The sequence below is a fragment of the Thamnophis sirtalis genome, unplaced genomic scaffold (assembly GCF_051295495.1).
Source record: "Thamnophis sirtalis isolate CommonGarterSnake01/CBP01778 unplaced genomic scaffold, rThaSir2_p1.2 scaffold_14, whole genome shotgun sequence".
In the NCBI taxonomy this organism is placed as follows: domain Eukaryota; kingdom Metazoa; phylum Chordata; class Lepidosauria; order Squamata; family Natricidae; genus Thamnophis; species Thamnophis sirtalis.
Window position 1 is genome coordinate 13,923,531 of NW_028261394.1, and position 17,390 is coordinate 13,940,920.

A 17,390-nucleotide genomic window follows, 5' to 3' on the forward strand; every position below is an offset into this window, starting at 1 on the left:
ACACCCGTGCTGTAAGAAGACAAGGGCAATCCACCTCCATATTGTTGCCCGCAAAAACATGACCATGTTCATAAAGTCACCAACAGTTGAATTTGACTCAGAAGAGATCCTACCTTCATTTTTGTGTCTGCCTATCAGGAATAGTCCATAGGACAGATCTTCATACAGGATCAGATCATGTGGCTAATACTTAGGTGGGAGATCGTCAGAAATGAACTCACGCAGTTACCAAGAATGTATCCAACTTGATGGAGCTTTTCCCTTTTTATTGCCAATTGTGGTTTATTCAACAATCCATAATCCAACAAGCCATGTTTTAGCTGACTGCTTAGCACAGCAATAGAACCCCCCCCAACTCCATATTCTGCAGTGATAATATCTCATATTTCATCTAAATTGAATAAGATATTCTGTTGAAAGACAAAGAAAACATTCCTGTAGAACACATATGAAGAAAAATTTGTGCCCTCAGCTCAGTGCGATGATTAAAGTTGTCTTCAGCTTCCTCCCCACTCCTGATTTTCCCTCTTTGCTCATAATCTTCTCACTTCTCACAGCTAGAGTTTAAAACAGAGGCTGGAAAGATTATAGCACGCTGGTTTCTCCAAAATCATTTTAAGGCCCTGAATTGAACTTCTAGTCACACCTGAAGGACTCACATCTAACCAGGGTGTAATTCACAGAGGTCTTCTTATTGAGTGAAGATAGGGGTCAACTTTTTTAAGGAAATGAGATCAGTCCATCCAACATAACCGCAAGTATAAAATAGAACAGCCCAAAATCTAAATCGCGTAATTATAAGGTTAGAAGTACCATCACCGCCATCACCTCAGATATCTAACACCTCTGCTACTCCTGGAGCCATGCTTCCTAGATCTCAGCAGGTCCAGCAGCACAAGCCAATGGGGTTTCCACACGTACATGTATGTGGAAGAAATGAGTACACGAGTCATCTATGCCGGTGTGGCCACAAAAACCATTTTGTAAGAATAGGCAAAATCCACGATGTAGGCAATGAGATTGAAGAAGGAGAGAAAAGTAATTCCCAGGTGATTGTCCCAGGCAGCACAGGAGCCCATCTTATTACATGAAGATCTTGGACGATCGTGAAAGCTGTAGTAAGGCCATACAACTACCACTGTAAGATACATGAGAACAGCCAAGATGTTGTAGGCAATGAGAACCTTCTCCACAGGGATGGGCAAGGAACCAAGGCACCGTCCAATGGTGAGAATGATGATCACCATGGTTAGAATGAAGCAGATGGAGTAGACAACCACACACCATTCCAAACCAGCAGTAGACCTGTAAAAGGAAAGGTTGTCCAGCAAGGAGAAGATAAGACAAGCTACGTAGGCTTCAAATATTTTCAGAAGGCCAGGGATGGTAGTCAGGAAATTGCTGAGCTCCCCTGCTTTGGCCCGGGTGAGTCCTACTTCTACTGCATAGGCAATGAAGCAGAGGCAAGACATGATGGTAGCCCCAATCCGATAACCACAGCTGGTGCCGCTGCAGAGAGGTATGAAGGTTGCTGGGTAGATGATGGAAGTTGTGAAGATCATCAGAGTGGCCAGCATGGAGAAGGCAGAGGTGAAGTCCTGCCAGGAAAGAGGCAGGGCGGCGTCCAGGCTGATCAGCTCCACAATGACCACAAAGATAGAAACGATGAAGCAGAAGCACCAAGTAAACATTGACCAAGCCCCATAGTTTAAATTGAGGAAATAGACAGCTGCTAAGCTGAAAGCGGTGCAGGAGAAGAATATCTCCAACAACCGAATGATCCCCAGCGGAGAAATCAGGGAGCGGCTATTGAATTGAAGAGCTGGCATGGTGACCCCTTCGATACCAGCAGGGCAAAGAGCCCACAGGAAAAACTTAAGGAGCCCAGCAAAGCGTCTCAAGGAGCTGATCGGAAAACCTATGAGGGTGCGGTACGGCGTTAATCTAGGCACCGTCCCAAAGCAGAGGCACGCCCAGCCGGAGGGATGGTTGAAGGTCTCAGTGGAGGGTGGAGCTCTTCCATTGCTTTAGGGAGTTTCCTCGAAGCGCTCAACTTTGGCTAAATCTGGGACAGGCCAGGGAAATGAAGCAGCAGCAGGAGAGCTGCTGATCTGCTAACAGTCCTTCCCCGTCAAGCTTTCGACACTGGAGTTTTCTCACGGAAGAATGCAAAGTTGATGACATTGATTTAAGGAGTGTTCGCCTAAGGGAAGAGGCAAAGCAACCCGCCCTGGGTGCCAAACTGGTGTCCTCTGGATTGTAGCCTTTCACTGCAAGCGGTTTCTGATTCAAAGCAGGAAAGGGCTTGTGCGGAAATGAGAGGCAGGTAGATGATTAACGAGACTGAAGTTGATAAGGTAACGCCACCTGGCAACCGGCTGCACCTGCCGTTGGTGCAGCGAAGCAAATATTTCAGGCCTTCATCTGAAGCTGAGTGGTGGTGGTGTTTAAAATGCTACCTGTATGATCCAGGTGATAAGAGATGAAAGGTTTTGGGCCCTCCTCAAAAGCTGCCTCCCTTTCTGGATTGTGCGTCTCCCTTTTTCAAAAATAAATAAATAAATTGCTTTCTAGTGAAGGTAGAAAAGTCACGTTGTTTTGCAATCAGTCCAAAGTACACCCACCTACTCGCGAGTTCTGATCATAGGGTCAAAAGTGATTTACATGCTTTAGAATCTTTTTGATTCCCAATTCAGATTTAATCCAAAGATCTGGATAGGCACAGAAGAACTGAGCTGAGTTGTTGTTTATGAGAACTTGCACTTCTTGTTTGCCGGATATCCCATAATATTTGGCAAAGAATGCGTTGGCCTCTTTCTCCCTACCATCACACCCACTTCTAGTTTCTTCTGACCCTGGCAATGGGAACGTCCATATCTCTTGAAAAAAGCTCAACTTATGAACTTTGTCCTAAATACATGGCAAGCCTTGCCTCTTGTGTGAAACAGCAGGGGAACTGTATTGAGATTCTCTGTCATCCAGGTCAAGGTGCTTTTTTCAGGAGGCAACTGGGCTTTCTTGTTTTTTCTTTGAAGACCTTTCACTTCTCATCTAAGAAGCTTCTTCATCTCTGACTGGATGGTGGGGAATGGAAGGATTTATACTCCTTGCAGACAGCTAATCATTTACATCCTTTTAGAGGGTCATCGAAGCACTTGGAGGTTTATCTGTGTCCTCAGGGTCCCCTGAGTTAGTGCTTCTGATTCCTGCAGTCTGCATTGCTTTTTTCATCTGGAAATCCATTCCTACTCCCACACCATTCCAAGGGTGTTCATCCCAAATTATATCCGTATTTTTCTGACTATAAGACACACTGGACTATAAGACACACCTAAATTTACAGGAGGAAAACAAGGGGAAATAGTTTTTCCCTCGGTGTGTCACGTTTTCACCCTCCCTGGCCCCAGAAGCACTCTGCAGTGCTCTGCATGTCCTGTTTTCACCAAAAATGGACCCATTTTTGCCAAAAATGCACCAGTTTTTGGCCTGCAGGGTGCTTCTGGGCATCAGGGAGGGTGAAAATGCGATGTGGAGGGTTCAGGAGCCCCCAAACAGGCCTGTACAAGGTCTATAACACACCAAAATTTCCACCAACTTTTTCGGGGGGGGGGTGCGTCTTATACTCTGTAAAGTACTGTAGCTAAACATCTGTAGAGATTCTCAGTCATCCAGGTGAGGGTTGTCCCAAAGGTGCTTTTTCAGTTTTCAACCATGATCTGGATGACTGAGAATCTCTACAGACTTTGAGCTATACAATTTGAGATGAACACCCTTTAAAATAGTGTGGGAATAGGAATGGATTTCCAGAGGAAAAATTGCAGACTACAGGAAGCAGGAGCACCACTCAGGTGACCCTGAGGACACAGATAAACCTCTAAGCGGCCTCAACGACCCTCTAAAAGGATGCAAATGACCAGCTGCCTGCAAGGAATATAAATCCTTCCATTCCCCTCTATCCTGTCAGAGCTGAAGCAGCTTCTTGGATAAGAAGTGAAACGTCTTCAAAGAAAAAACAGGGAAGTTCAGTTGCCTCCTGAAATAGCACCTTTGGGACAGCAGAGGAACTGTTACTAGTTCTACTGTAGTGTCAGCTACGGCATTTCTTTGCCTTCGCCTAAGACAGGGGTGCCAAACTGGTGGCCCTTGGGCCAGATGCATCATTTGCAGGCCACACCCACCCCAGCTCTTCGAAGGGGGAAAAGTCACGTGATGGCGTTATTCCATGAGGTTGACACCTGTGGCCTAAGGCAAGTGTCAGTCTCCCGTAACATGGCCTACCTGGGCCTTGAGTTTCCCCATGTCCCAGATGAGAACAGAAAGCTTATAGTTGACCCTCAAAGATTTATACCCTCGTTCCCCTTTTCTCTACATTAATGACTTTTCTTGATTTGTTCTGTTTATGGTAGCTGTGCATTGTCGGCTATCCTTTGGCCTTGCTAATTTAGATTATAAGAATCATAGTCCTGACAGATTTATAGAACACTAGATAACTCATACCCTGTTACACTATCCTTTCAGAGATATTAAGAATTAGAATAACAGAGTTGGAAGGGACCTTGGAGGTTTTCTAGTCCAACCTCTTGCTTAGGCAGGAAACCCTATACCGTTTCAGACAAATGGCTATCCAACATCTTCTTAAAGACTTCCAGTGTTGGGGCATTCACAACTTCTGGAGGCAACTTCTGTTCCACTGATTAATTGTTCTCACTGTCAGGAAATTTCTCCTCAGTTCTAAGTTGCTCCTCTCCTTGATTAGTTTCCACCCATTACTTCTTGTTCTACACTCAGGTGATTTGGAGAATAGTTTGACTCCCTCTTCTTTGTGGCAACCCCTGAGATATTGGAACACTGCTATAATGTCTCCCTTAGTCCTTTTTCCCATTAAACTAGACATATCCAGATCCTGCAACCGTTCTTCATGTGTTTTAACCTCCAGTCCCCTAATCATCTTTGTTGCTCTTCTCTGCACTTTTTCCAGAGTATCCACATCTTTTTGACATCGTGGCAACCAAAACCAGATGCAGGATTCCAAGTGTGGCCTTACCAAGGCATTATAAAGTGGTATTAACACTTCACAGAATCTTGATTCTATCCCTCTGTTTATGTAGCCTAGAACCGTGTTGGCTTTTTTGGCAGCTGCTGCACACGGCTGGCTCCTATTTAAATGGTTGTCCACTAGGACTCCAAGATCCCTCTCACAGTTACTACTATTGAGTAAGGTACCTTTCTTTAACTAAACAGAAAAAGAGATAGGCAAAAAAAGCAACAGGGAACTTATGACTTCCTTTCAGCTTCACCATGGTTGATTGTTCTGCAGCAGTCCATAGTGAGTCTACCTGATCACCAGAGAGCTAGGGTGGATCTGATCTACTTGATCTCTAATAGCTGATGGAGAGGGGGGCAGTCTACCGATCTCTGGAGATCCGTTCTACATTGAAGTTAAATCGCCCCCGACAAAAAAAGAAAAACTCCAAACCTTCTAAATTGGGATTTAATGTAATAACTGGAAAGACTCACAAGTTGACCAAGATGAGCCCTTCGCTCAGGAGTGTCAATGTCATGGAGGGAACCAAAAACTTGGGCAGTTGAGCAAAGTCTGGAAAATGGAAAAGCTTTCCCAGGTCTCTTCTTCTGCACTGACATTGGACGAGGCTGGAACTAATCTTCTGCATTGTTCCAGACCCATGGATCTCAGGATGAGATATATCCAGAAAGAGCATTCCACAGTCAAAAGCTCAAAACATTGTACAAGGTGACACAGGTCTCTTGGGAGAAGATTGCTTGTAATACGCAATGTTCCTCCTGTTGTCTAAACACTTTCCAGATGAGTAATTTAGGTGCTGTCAGTCAGCCCAAGTCACATAGGAATGTTGGCCCTTCACCTGAAGATCGTATTTCCTCTCATACCTTCTTACAGCTACCAACCTCCCAGTTTGGGACAATCTACCACGTAGAAAGAGTCACCACTTGGGCTAACAGAGTTTGTGAACTCCATGTTTGACCTGATGTAAAACCTTCGGGGTCTCTCTCCCCCCACCCCCCACCCCATAAGTGTGACGGGGAAGTGCCACCGAGCTGCTAGCTTTAGGATGAAACTAAGGAAAGAATTAGGATCTGGGATAAGGAAGGAAGGAGGTCTGCTAGGGACAGTGGGCCCACATCCAAACATCTGAACCTGCTTCCAAGGGCAGCATGGAAGTTTTCCTGGAATGAGGCACAGAGTTTAGCGGAGAAGCAGAGGTCACCAAAAAAGATGGTGGCGATGGCAAAGAATGTGAACAGGTGGGCTAAATGGCCAGCGGTTCCAGCATTGCTCTTCTCTCCAAATTGTGAAACTGGATGGAAGACAGATGGAAAGAAAAGTGTCCAGTAGTGGGGCATAGATGCTGAGAAAAAAACATGAGGGCTACAGAGGGACTGTGATGTCTTCTGGGATCATTGCTCCAGCTGATTTTTCCCCCCTCCACAAAAAAAAAGAAGGAAGGAAGGGGAAACCAATCTGCACCGGCTACTGGAGGGGTGGTGGGGCTGAGGCGGTGCAAGGGAGGCCATGTTGTCCCTGTGGCTCATAGGTGAGAGAGCTCAGTGACAGCCACTCGCCACCTTTGGCCAGCCGGTTGCTTTCGTTGAGGCGCTGGATGCGGTATTGTTCATAATGTACACTGTGGGTGATGTCCTTGAGATCCTGGAGGTGAGACCTACAGAGAAGGAAAAAGGGGCATCAGCAAAATCCTTCCCTTCCTCATCATTCGGTTAGAACTGAAAAAGCTTCTTGGATCAGAAGCAAAGCACTTTCAAGGGAAAACAAACTCAAGAAAGTCTAGTTGATTTTTGGAAAAGCAAGGTCAACCATCACCTAAATCACAAATTATTAAATTAGAATAACATCTTTTTTAAAAAAAGAGGATATAAACTAACAAGATCTACTATAAAGAAAAGGAAAGAAAGAAAAGAAAGAAGTGAATTGGGGCATACCAGGGGTTGTGACACTAAATATATACCTACCTCCATGGATTAAGCTGATAAGGAGGAAGACCTGTGGCTTAATGGTTAAGACCTCTGCCTAAGATGCAATACAGCACAGGTTCGAATCCCAGCAAGGGTATGGCTAGCTGATGAGAGCTAAATAGCTTGAAATAGATCTATACTAGTCTCCCTTTATTTATTTATCAGCACAAATACAACATATATATGAGTGTGAAGATCCAACAAAAGTCAATTCTGGTAGAGGGTTTGAAACCCATAGAATAACATCTGGCTACCCACATCTGGCAATTCCCAATAGAGAAGATAACTGGTACTCTTCTGGCAGCCAATATTGAAAATCCTGTCCCAGAAATAGTTTGGAAATGAAACTTTAATTGTAGGACACTCAGGAGTACCAAAAAAATAGAATGACCCTCTTGGCAAACCACAGATGGAAAGATCTGGTCTTTTTAAATGTGCTTAAACTTAAATATTCTCTTTCTGGTAGAGTTATGGCCTTGGAAGAATTGTATACTTCTCACCAAGGAGTAATTCCAGTTGCAAGCTAGGGCTAATCTTTGTTATAGCAGCAGCTGGAATTGCTGGGTCCCCCTGTTTATTTATTTATTATTTATTTACATCCAGTTTTTATTATTTTATTAAACCTTATTAAACAACTCAAGGTGGTGAGCATACTAGTATCCCTCCTCGTATTTTCCTTCACAACCATGAAGTGGATTGAGTTGAAAAAGAGCCCACAGCCACACAGCTGGTTTTCATGCCTCAGGTGGGACTAGAACTCACTCTCTCCTGGTGATTGCTTCAAAGTCACCCAGCTGGTTTTCATGTCTAAGGTGGAAACTAAAACTCACAGTCTCCTGGTGTCTCCTGACCCAAAGTCACCCAACTGGCTTTTATATTTAAGGCGAGACTAGAACTCCCAGTCTCCTGGTTATTAGCCCAAGGTCACCCAACCAGTTTTCGAGTCAGAACTCGAACTCATTGCCTCCCAATTTCTAGCCTGGTGCCTTAATCCAGAGATGGGGAACTATGGTCCCATTATGACTTGTGAACTTCAACTCCCAGAATTCCTGAGCCAGCTTGGGAATTCTGGGAATTGAAGTCCATAAATCATAAAGGGGCTGTAGTTCCCCACGCCTGCCTTAATCCCTAGACTAAACGGGCTCTTGTTAGCTGACCTCCTGCTACTCAGTTACTCCAGTAAATATAGATTCAGTAAAAAAAAATACTCCAGGTATCCTCCACAATTTTAGTCCAGAATTCCTGCTGCAAATACAGAATGCATGCCGAAGAATGTAGCCAGAATGATCATCAAAACGCAAGACTTGTGGCTCTCCTATTTCCTTTCTGATTGGCTGATCAGGTTTCCAAACACATCAACCTCCCTACAACTCAAAAATGATTAAGATTCCCGAACCAACAACTTACCGGATTAAGAGATCCCGCAGCAAAGGAAACTCACAGTGGGCTGAGTTTTCCACTGAAAGAGAGAAACACAGAAATGCATTTCGAAGATATGGGGATAAAAGAAGGGGGGAAATTCAATGGGAAAGCAATGACCAGGGGATTTCTGGGAGCGGGCCAGGCTCTCTGCACTGAAGAGACACAATTGCATTGAAGTGCACGAATGGCCATAGTGCTCAGCTGAGACAAAAGCAGCATTTCAGGCATCTAAATCAGGGGTCCCAACCTTTTGGGCACCAGGGACTAGTTCCATGGAGAGAGGTCTTTCTGTGTACCAGAGGAGGCAGGATTTCACATGCTGCTTGTGTTAGGCCTGCAGCCATCTTTTCTTTTGGATCAAAGCCTGCCACACTTTCTTTTATTCTGCTATGCCTTTTTCTATTGTGGGAAAATGGGAGGGGGGATTGTACGGAGTTAGATGATATGTAGCCATAACAATATTCTTTCTAAAAGGCCAAGGTCATCCTTTGTCTCTGCATCTCTGCACCTGACCAGAATTGGATGGGTGGAAACTGCCAGCATGGCAGTGGGAGATTGGACCATGTGATGGACTTATGGGTGTGGAGGCAAGATCTTAACCTTTCAACTGGGTGGGAAAAACAGGGAAGCTTTCAGATTCGGGTTTTCCCAGGTGTGCCAACATGGCTCTCTTAATAAATTGGAACTTTGAGCAATACTTTGCCTTGGACTCTGATTAAATTTTGGAAGCTGTTTGGAACCCTGACAGCCTGCATCTTATGGATGGGGCTTCGCTTGCTTGCACAGCCCGGTTTCTGGCACCAATCCACGGACCAGGGGTTGGGACCTCTTATCTAAATCACAAATTATTAAATCAGAATAACAGCAAATGTGTAAAGGGGACATAGACTAAAAAGATCTAATGTTAAAAAAAGGAAAGAAAGAAAAAAGCCAAAAGTGATAAAGAAAGGAAAAGAAATAGAACAGAGAATGCAGGTAGTTCTCAATTCCCAACCCCAATTAAACCCAAAATTTCTGTTACTAGGCCAGACATCTGTTAAGCAATTTTTGCCCCACTTTATGACCTTCCTTGCCACAGTTGTTAAGTGAATCACTGCAGCTGTGAAATTAGTAACACGGTGGTTAAGTGAATCTGGCTTCCCCCATTGACTTTGCTGGTCAGAAGGTCGTAAAAGGAGATCACGAGACCCCAGGACACTGTGACTGTCAGAAACGTGAGTTGCTTGCCAAGCGGCCAATTTTGATCATGTGCCCATGAGGATGCTGCAGCGGTTGTTAAGTGTGAAAGTGTCATAACTCACTTTTCCAGTACCGTTGTAACTTCGGTCACTAAGCACAGTGGTAAGAAGAGGACTACCTTTAATAACAAATTTTTAAAGGACATAAAAGCTAACAAAATCTACTACAAAGAAAAGGAAAGAAAGAAAAGAAAGAAGACAAAAGTGAATGGGAAAAAAAGGATAAGAAATAGAACATAGAATTATAGGACTAAAAAGGAACTTAGAGGTCTTCTAGTCCAACCCTCTGCCCAAGGCCTCAGATCTTATGCCATCCTGGTCAAATGATTGTCTAGTCTATTTGTGAAAACCTCCAGGGACAAGAGATTTTCAAAAATAGAAGCAACAGAAAGAAGGCGCTTCCAATTTTCTTTGCAGCAATTATAAAGACAAAGCCAAAATGAGCTTCTACTCTACGCTTATAAAGACAGGCTCTTTTTTCCTTCCTGTCATTCATTTTTTTTCCTAATCAAAAGAATCATAAATCATGAATTCATTTTGTTCCTGTTACACTCAAAATGTCTACAAGGCATTTCTAATTGGCAATAAACATAGATATTCTCTCTCTCCTGTAATCAAGGGAGTCCATTTAACCATCTCAGCAAGTTCCTAAAACCATCAATGGTTTTTTTTATTGCAAACATTTCCCTGCTGTTTCTGTTATTTTGCGCCCTCCACCCTCTCCAAACACAGAGACATCATTTCTAGTTTGCCATTCAAAAAATATTATCTCCAGGGACTTCAGGAAGTGCATAACTTGGTCATCCAAGCAGAAGGATGATGAAGAACGGTTGCAGGAATGGACTACAGTATGTTTAGTAGTTCTAGTCCAGCCCCCTGCTCAAGCAGGCGATCCTATACCATTTCAGACAAGTGGCTGTCCAGTCTTTTCTTAAAAATCTCCAATAATGGAGCACCACAATTTCTGGAGGAAAGCTATTCCACTGGTTAATTGTCCTCACTGTTAGGAACTTTCTCCTTAATTCCAGGTTGCTTCTCTCTTTGGTTAGTTTCCAACCATTGTTTCTTGTCCTGCCTTCTGGTGCTTTTGAGAATAATTTGGCCCCCTCTTCTTTGTGAGAGCCCCTCAAATACTGGAATACTATTATGTCACCTCTAATTCTTCCCCCCCCCCTTTAGACTAGCCAAATCCAAATCCTGCAGCTGTTCTTCATATGTTTTAGTCTCCAGGCCTTTGATCCTCTTAGTTGCTCTTCTCTGAGCTTTTTCCAAAGTCTCAACATCTTTTGTAATATGGTGACCAAAGTTGATTGCAGTATTCCAGGTGTGGTCTCACTAGGGTTTTAGAAAGTGGTCTTACTACATCACATGATCTTGATTCCATGCCTCTGTTTATACAACTAAGGGTTGATTGTATAAGCACCTTTGGGACAATTGTGACCTGGATGAAGGAGAAGATCCTTGAGATGAAAAAAACAGAGCGTGCACATTAATCCTTTGCATGAGACATGGCTGATTACAAGTCTCAACCTCTTTTTTGTAGTATGGTGACCCAAATCGGCTGCAGTATTCCAGATGTCGAAGAAGTTGAAGAGTGGAGAATTCATCCATCTGATATTTCTTCCCGTTCAAATCACACCTTCCCTAAATTCACTCAACTGCACAAGTCCTCGTTTCTCTATCTATTTCTTCTGCCGAAATGTTCGGCTTGAGCCATCGGGTCAAATTTTGGAATTCACAGGCAACGATTTGAACGTCTCGTGTCTTGATGGGAAGAAGTCTCTGCTGAACGCTAGAGGGCACTGGATATCTAAATATTGCCTTGCCAATAAGTGGGAAAAAATGTAAAGCTACTGTAGTTTTAATCAATGGTCAGACTGCAGTTCTGATGCTTGTTGAAAAAGCCTATAGGGAGCTGCCCAATGCCAATCAATAAAAGCAATCCCCCCCCCTGCTCTGTGAGTTGTTAAGTGAGTTTTTTTAACTTTTCTTGCCACTGTGATTAAGTGAATCACTGAAGATTTTAGTGGCCGTGTGAAAAACAATCACGAGTCACTTTTTCCAGAGCTGTTGCAATGGTCACTAAATGAATGGCTGTAAGTTGAGGACTGCCTGTACCTTCAGACATTCTAGAAAGTTTTGTCTGGTGTCACATACCAAGGGTACATTGTTCTGTGTAGAATTCTAACAGTGTCGATCTTAGTCTTTTTCACCACGTGTTTTCCCATTGATCCATCTGTATATTATAAAGTTTTTAGCTCATTTCATCATCCATTTCTTAGGTCATTCTTCTTCCATTTCAAATTTCAGGAAAAGCTTAGACATTTTGGTAATTGCATGGCTTCGGATCATGTCCTGGTGGGAGAAGCCTCTCTCTCCTAGCCAAGGGTATAACTAAGCCACTATCAGTGTAGGGCACAAAGCAGGAATAGAATAGAATAACAGAGTTGGAAGGGACCTTGGAGGTCTTCTAGTCCAACCCCCTGCTTAGGTAAGGAAACCCTACACCACTTCAGACATATGGTTATCCAACCTCTCCTTAAAAACTTCCAGTGTTGGAGCATTTATAACTTCTGGAGGCAAGCTGTTCCACTGATTAATTGTTCTAACTGTCAGGAAATTTCTCCTCAGTTCTACGTTGCTTCTCTCCTTGATTAGTTTCCACCCATTGCTTCTTGTTCTGCCCTCAGGTACCTTAGAGAATAGTTTGACACCCTCTTCTTTGTGGCAACCCCTGAGATATTGGAACACTGCTATCATGTCTCCCCTAGTCCTTCCTTTCATCAAACTAGACATACCCAGGTCCTGCAACCGTTCTTCATATGTTTTAGCCTTCAATCCCCTAATCCTCTTTGTTGCTCTTCTCTGCACTCTTTCTAGAGTCTCCACATCTTTTCTACATTGTGGCGACCAAAAATGAATGCAGGATTCCAAGTGTCGCTTTACCAAGGCATTATAACGTGATCTCGATTCTATCCCTCTGTTGATGCAGTTTAGGAAATTTCTCCTTAATTCCAGGTTGCTTCTCTCCTTGATTAGTTTCCACCCATTGCTTCTTTTCCTGCCCTCAGGTACTTTGGAAAATAGTTTGACTCCCTCTTCTTTGTGGCAGCACCTGAGATATTGGAACACTGCTATCATATCTCCCCTAGTTCTTCTTTTCATTAAACTAGACATACCCATTGTGGAGACCAAAACTGGATGCAATATTCCAAGTGTGGCCTTACCAAGGCATTATAAAGTGGTATCAACCCTTCACGTGATCTTGATTCTATCCCTCTGATGATGCAGCCTAGAACTGTGTTGGCTTTTTTGGCAGCTGCTGCACATGGCTGGCTCATATTTAAATGGTTGTCCACTAGGTCTCCAAGATCCCTCTCACAGTTACTACTATTGAGCAAAGTACCACCTATACTGTACCTGTGCATTTTGGTTTTTTTGCCTAAAGCAAAGGAGAAGCAGAAGAAAGTGGGAGGCAGAACCTGGTGGTGGAGTTAAAAGAGGGATCAGCCTAGGATCCTTATGTAGCCACAAGCAAACTAAGTCCAACTCTCCTTAAATTCCATTGATCATCATCTAACTCCAAGCAGGGGGCGATTCCTGCGCATAGGCATGGTTAGCAATTTAATAGGACCTTAATGGGTGGATCTGATGTTTCATGCCTGACATTAATCTTTTGCTTGTGGCTATGCAGGGGATTCTAGGCTGACCCCTCTCTTATTTCTTCTACACTTGGGTTTGCAGAAGAAAGTGAACAGACTGACTCTAGAACTTTCTTATTTGGATTCTTTGTCAAGCCTGCAGCCATCTTTTCTTTTGGGTCTTTGGCCTGCCACACTATATTATTTTGCTATGCATTTTCTATTGTGGGAAAATGAGAGGGGGATTGTACAGAGTTAGATGATATGTAGTCATAACAATATTCTTTCTAGAAAGCCAAGGTCATCCTTTGTCTCTGCACCTCTGCACATGACCGGAATTGAATGGGTGGAGCTGCCAGCATGGCAGTGGGAGATTGGACCATGTGATGGACTTGTGGGTGTGGGGGTAAGATCTTGAACTTTCAACTGGGTGGGGAAAACCGGGAAGCTTTCAGATTTGGATTTTCCCAGATGTGCCAACATGGCTCTCCTAATAAATTGGAACTTTGAGCAATACTTTGCCTCGGATTCTGATTTAATTTTGGATGCTATTTGGAACCCTGACATTAACCCAAAGCTGACACTCTTCTCAGATGACCCTCCACAGGCCAGCTGTTCCTCCAGCCTTACCTTCAATGATCCCCCACTTGGTCTTGCGGCCCAGGATTTTCTTCCCATTCACCTGGTGTTCCTTGTCTGCACCAACAACTGCAAAGGGGATTTTCTCCTAGATTAAGAGAAACAGAACAGAAACAGAATTCAGTTCTGCCTCCATGGGGAAGGAAAAAAGTCATCAAGGATTTAAAAAGAATTTAAATATGCATCACGTTGATACCCTGTTTCCCCAAAAAGAAGACCTCCCTGGATAATAAACCCAATCGGGCTTACGAGCGCGTGCACTAAAATAAGCCCTCCCCCCAAATAAGCCCTTCCCAAAAATATTGCAACACAGCAGCAGTCATGAGGTGACCACGCTCTCCCACTCCTGCACCTCCGAAATAATAAGGCTTTCCAGAAAATAAGGCCAAGCGCTTATTTTGAGGGTCAAAAGAAAATAAGACCCTGTCTTATTTTTGGGGAAACATGGTAGACTCAGAGCATGCACAACTCCTGACTAAACCAAAACACACCTTTAGAATCTTAACGCATTGCAATCCTGTTGAGAATCACCAGCTTATTACAGGTAGCCTTCAATTTATAACCCCAACTGAGCCCAAAATTTATGTTGCTAAGCAAGACAGTTATTGAGTTGTGCTCCATGAGCTTTCTTGCCGCAGTTGTTAAGTGAATCACTGCTGCTGTTAGAAATATGACTGTTAAGTGAATCTGGCTTCCCCATTGAGTTTGGTTGTCTGAAGGTGATCACATGACCCCGAGACACAGAAACAGCCATAAGTACATGCCAGTTGCCAATGGACCAACTTTTCATCACATGATCTTAGGGATGCTGCATGGGTGAAAAACATTATTAAGTTGCTTTTTACAGTACCATTGTAACTTTGAACAGTCACTAAATGAACTGTAGTAAATCCAGGGCTTACCTGTCTGATATTGCAAACCAAGCTAAAGCCTGTTGAATTTTCCTACAGTCCCTAGTTTCCATCTCAGTTCAAATCACAGTTCTCTAGCCAAACTATAATTCCAGATAACAACATGGACGATTCCAAACTAACCCAGGTAAAGGTAAAGGTTCCCCTCGCACATATGTGCTAGTCATTCCCGACTCTAGAGGGCAGTGCTCCTCTCCATTTCAAAGCCAAAGAGCCAGCGCTGTCCAAAGGTGTCATGTGGCCGGCAGGACTAAATGCCAGAGGCACATGGAGCACTGTTACCTTCCCACCAAAGGACGTCCCTATTTTTTACTTGCATTTTTACGTGCTTTTTGAACTGCTAGGTTGGCAAAAGCTGGGACAAGTCACGGGAGGTCACTGCACTATGTGGTGCTAGGGATTCGAACTGCTGAACTGCCAACCTTTCTGATCAACAAGCTCAGCGTCTTAGCCACTGAGCCACTGCCTCCCAAACTAACCCAGAACACCTAACAAAAAAGGCAACTTTCATCCAGATTAACAGATTTGGCCACTGACTGAGAACATTGGGAATAAAAGTTAACATAAGCCAAGATCCATACTTAAAACCTTAAAAGCAAGGATGTTGAGGTAGGTAGAAGGAAGGAAATGCTCTAAAAGCTATTCTTGAAATGTAGCATATAGCTTTGGCTGAACCCCAAACTCAGCCAGGTATCCTCCATAATGGGCCACCAATGACTTACCCGGATTTTATCATTCAAAAGCCGATCATCTGGATCATCGTCAAAGTCTACTTGGGGGTAAACATGGATGCCATGGGCCTTCAGATCTTTCTGGACCTTCCAAGATAAAATGATAGACATGATCATGATTGGGAGGAGAAGGTTCCTTTCTTTTATTGAAGGACAATAAATGAAGAACAATCTGCATGTTGGGGTTGATCAAGAATATCACAACAGGCTATAGAAGAGATCAGTTTTGCTTCTCACAGGATATTCTGTTCAAATATTCATGAATGGGAGAAACATGGGAACAAGGTCAGCCAATGAATAGGCATAGCAACAAAGTCAGCCAATAGGAGCTTAAACAGATCTGAGTCTGTGCAGAGAATTGAAACAGAAACTTAAGCAGTCTGCTGCTCTGAGAAGTAAACTAGCAGTCTGTCTGGGCTTGTTTGCTGAAATGAAACTAACTGTTTGTGTTTGCTGGTGTTTACTTGGAAGAACCACCTGTTGGTATTGTACATTTATTCATCTATTCTTATGTATATAAAGAAGTTAATGAATCCAGCTGAATCAGTAATCTAAGTGTGCTTTCTGGATTTGAATTTATGCAACAAACTCTGATATATTCAGTATTATTGTATGTATATCGAGAGCTCATGCACCAGAGACAAATTCCTTGTGTGTCTAATCACACTTGGCCCAAAAAAGAAATTCTAATTTGTTTAGATGTCAAATAGAAGCATGATTGATCTCCTCAATAGTCTTTCTCAGCCTCAAAAGTGCAGATTTCTTATCTTTTTTGTCCCTTGATTTACAGAAGTGCTGTAAAATTATTTTATGAAGTTCAATAAACCACGAAACCTAGAGGGAATTTTATGATTGGATGCTTCTTGGTTTACAAGCCAAAGATCAGAAAATCATATTCAGGTCAAAAACTTTTTGCTCAAGATAAACTTTTGGGATTTTTCTCCCCAAAGCATCTGTTATTTCAGATGGCCAGTTCAGTTTTATTCTTTGAGAGAGTGATAGTATTATGCTTAGCATTCAAAGTCAGAGTGGGAAATTCTGGGAGGTGAAGTCCACACTTCTTAAAGTTGTTCAGGCTATGAAACCCTGGGTTCGAATCCTGATTCTGAATTGCGGATTCAGAACTATACACCTTTCTATCAAAAGCCCTCTGTACTCTTATTTTATTCCAAACACGATCAAAGATAGAGTCAAACTATTCCCCAAGGCACCTGAGAATAGAACAAGAAGCAATGGGTGGAAACTAATCAAGGAGAGAAGCCACTTAGAACTGAGGAGGAATTTCCTGACAGTTAGAACAATTAATCAGTGGAACAGAAGTTGCCTCCAGAAGTTGTGAATACCCCAACATTGGAAGTCTTTAAGAAGATGTTTGATAGCCATTTGTCTGAAACGATATAGGGTTTCCTGCCCAGGCAAGGGTTTGGACTAGACCACCTCCAAGGTCCCTTCCAACTCTGCCATTGTATTATTGTAAAATGCTTACAATGGCATTCATCACAAAGTGAATTCTTTTGAGGTTATCATACTTTCCTCTTTTGCAAGCCTCACTTTTCTGTAATGGCAAAGGATCAGAGGTGGGTTTCGCAAAAGTCTACCACCGGTTTACCACATGCACGCACACTCGCTCACTTTATGAGCATGTGCACTTTCTCCACAGGTGTGCAGCCTTCCACACATGTGCTTTGCTCACGCGCACAGCTTGCATTCATGTGGCTGCCTTCAAAAACATGGCTTAATAGGACAACATAGAGCCGGGGCAGGTGAACAGGTGGTGGGGTTGAGGATGGGGGGGGGTTA

At 43.3% G+C, this 17,390-nt stretch overlaps 2 protein-coding genes across 2 annotated transcripts in view; both read right to left on the reverse strand.

The window, feature by feature from the left end:
* Window positions 1-235: 235 nt before the first annotated feature.
* Window positions 236-2,483, reverse strand: LOC106541566 (myeloid-associated differentiation marker-like). Its single transcript, XM_014057052.2, has one exon. It carries the CDS (start codon window positions 1,827-1,829, stop codon window positions 954-956), a length of 876 nt encoding a protein of 291 aa, XP_013912527.2. The 5' UTR covers window positions 1,830-2,483; the 3' UTR covers window positions 236-953.
* Window positions 2,484-5,473: 2,990 nt separating this feature from the next.
* The window catches only part of SEPTIN12 (septin 12), an 85,818-nt gene continuing 73,901 nt past the window's right edge, over window positions 5,474-17,390 (reverse strand). Inside the window, exons 8-11 of the mRNA XM_087728499.1 lie at window positions 15,582-15,677; window positions 13,940-14,036; window positions 8,416-8,467; window positions 5,474-6,698 (exon numbers count right to left, since the gene is read on the reverse strand). Coding sequence (XP_087584625.1) covers window positions 6,509-6,698; window positions 8,416-8,467; window positions 13,940-14,036; window positions 15,582-15,677 — 435 coding nt within the window. The 3' untranslated portion in view covers window positions 5,474-6,508. The remainder of the gene's footprint in view (window positions 6,699-8,415; window positions 8,468-13,939; window positions 14,037-15,581; window positions 15,678-17,390) is intronic.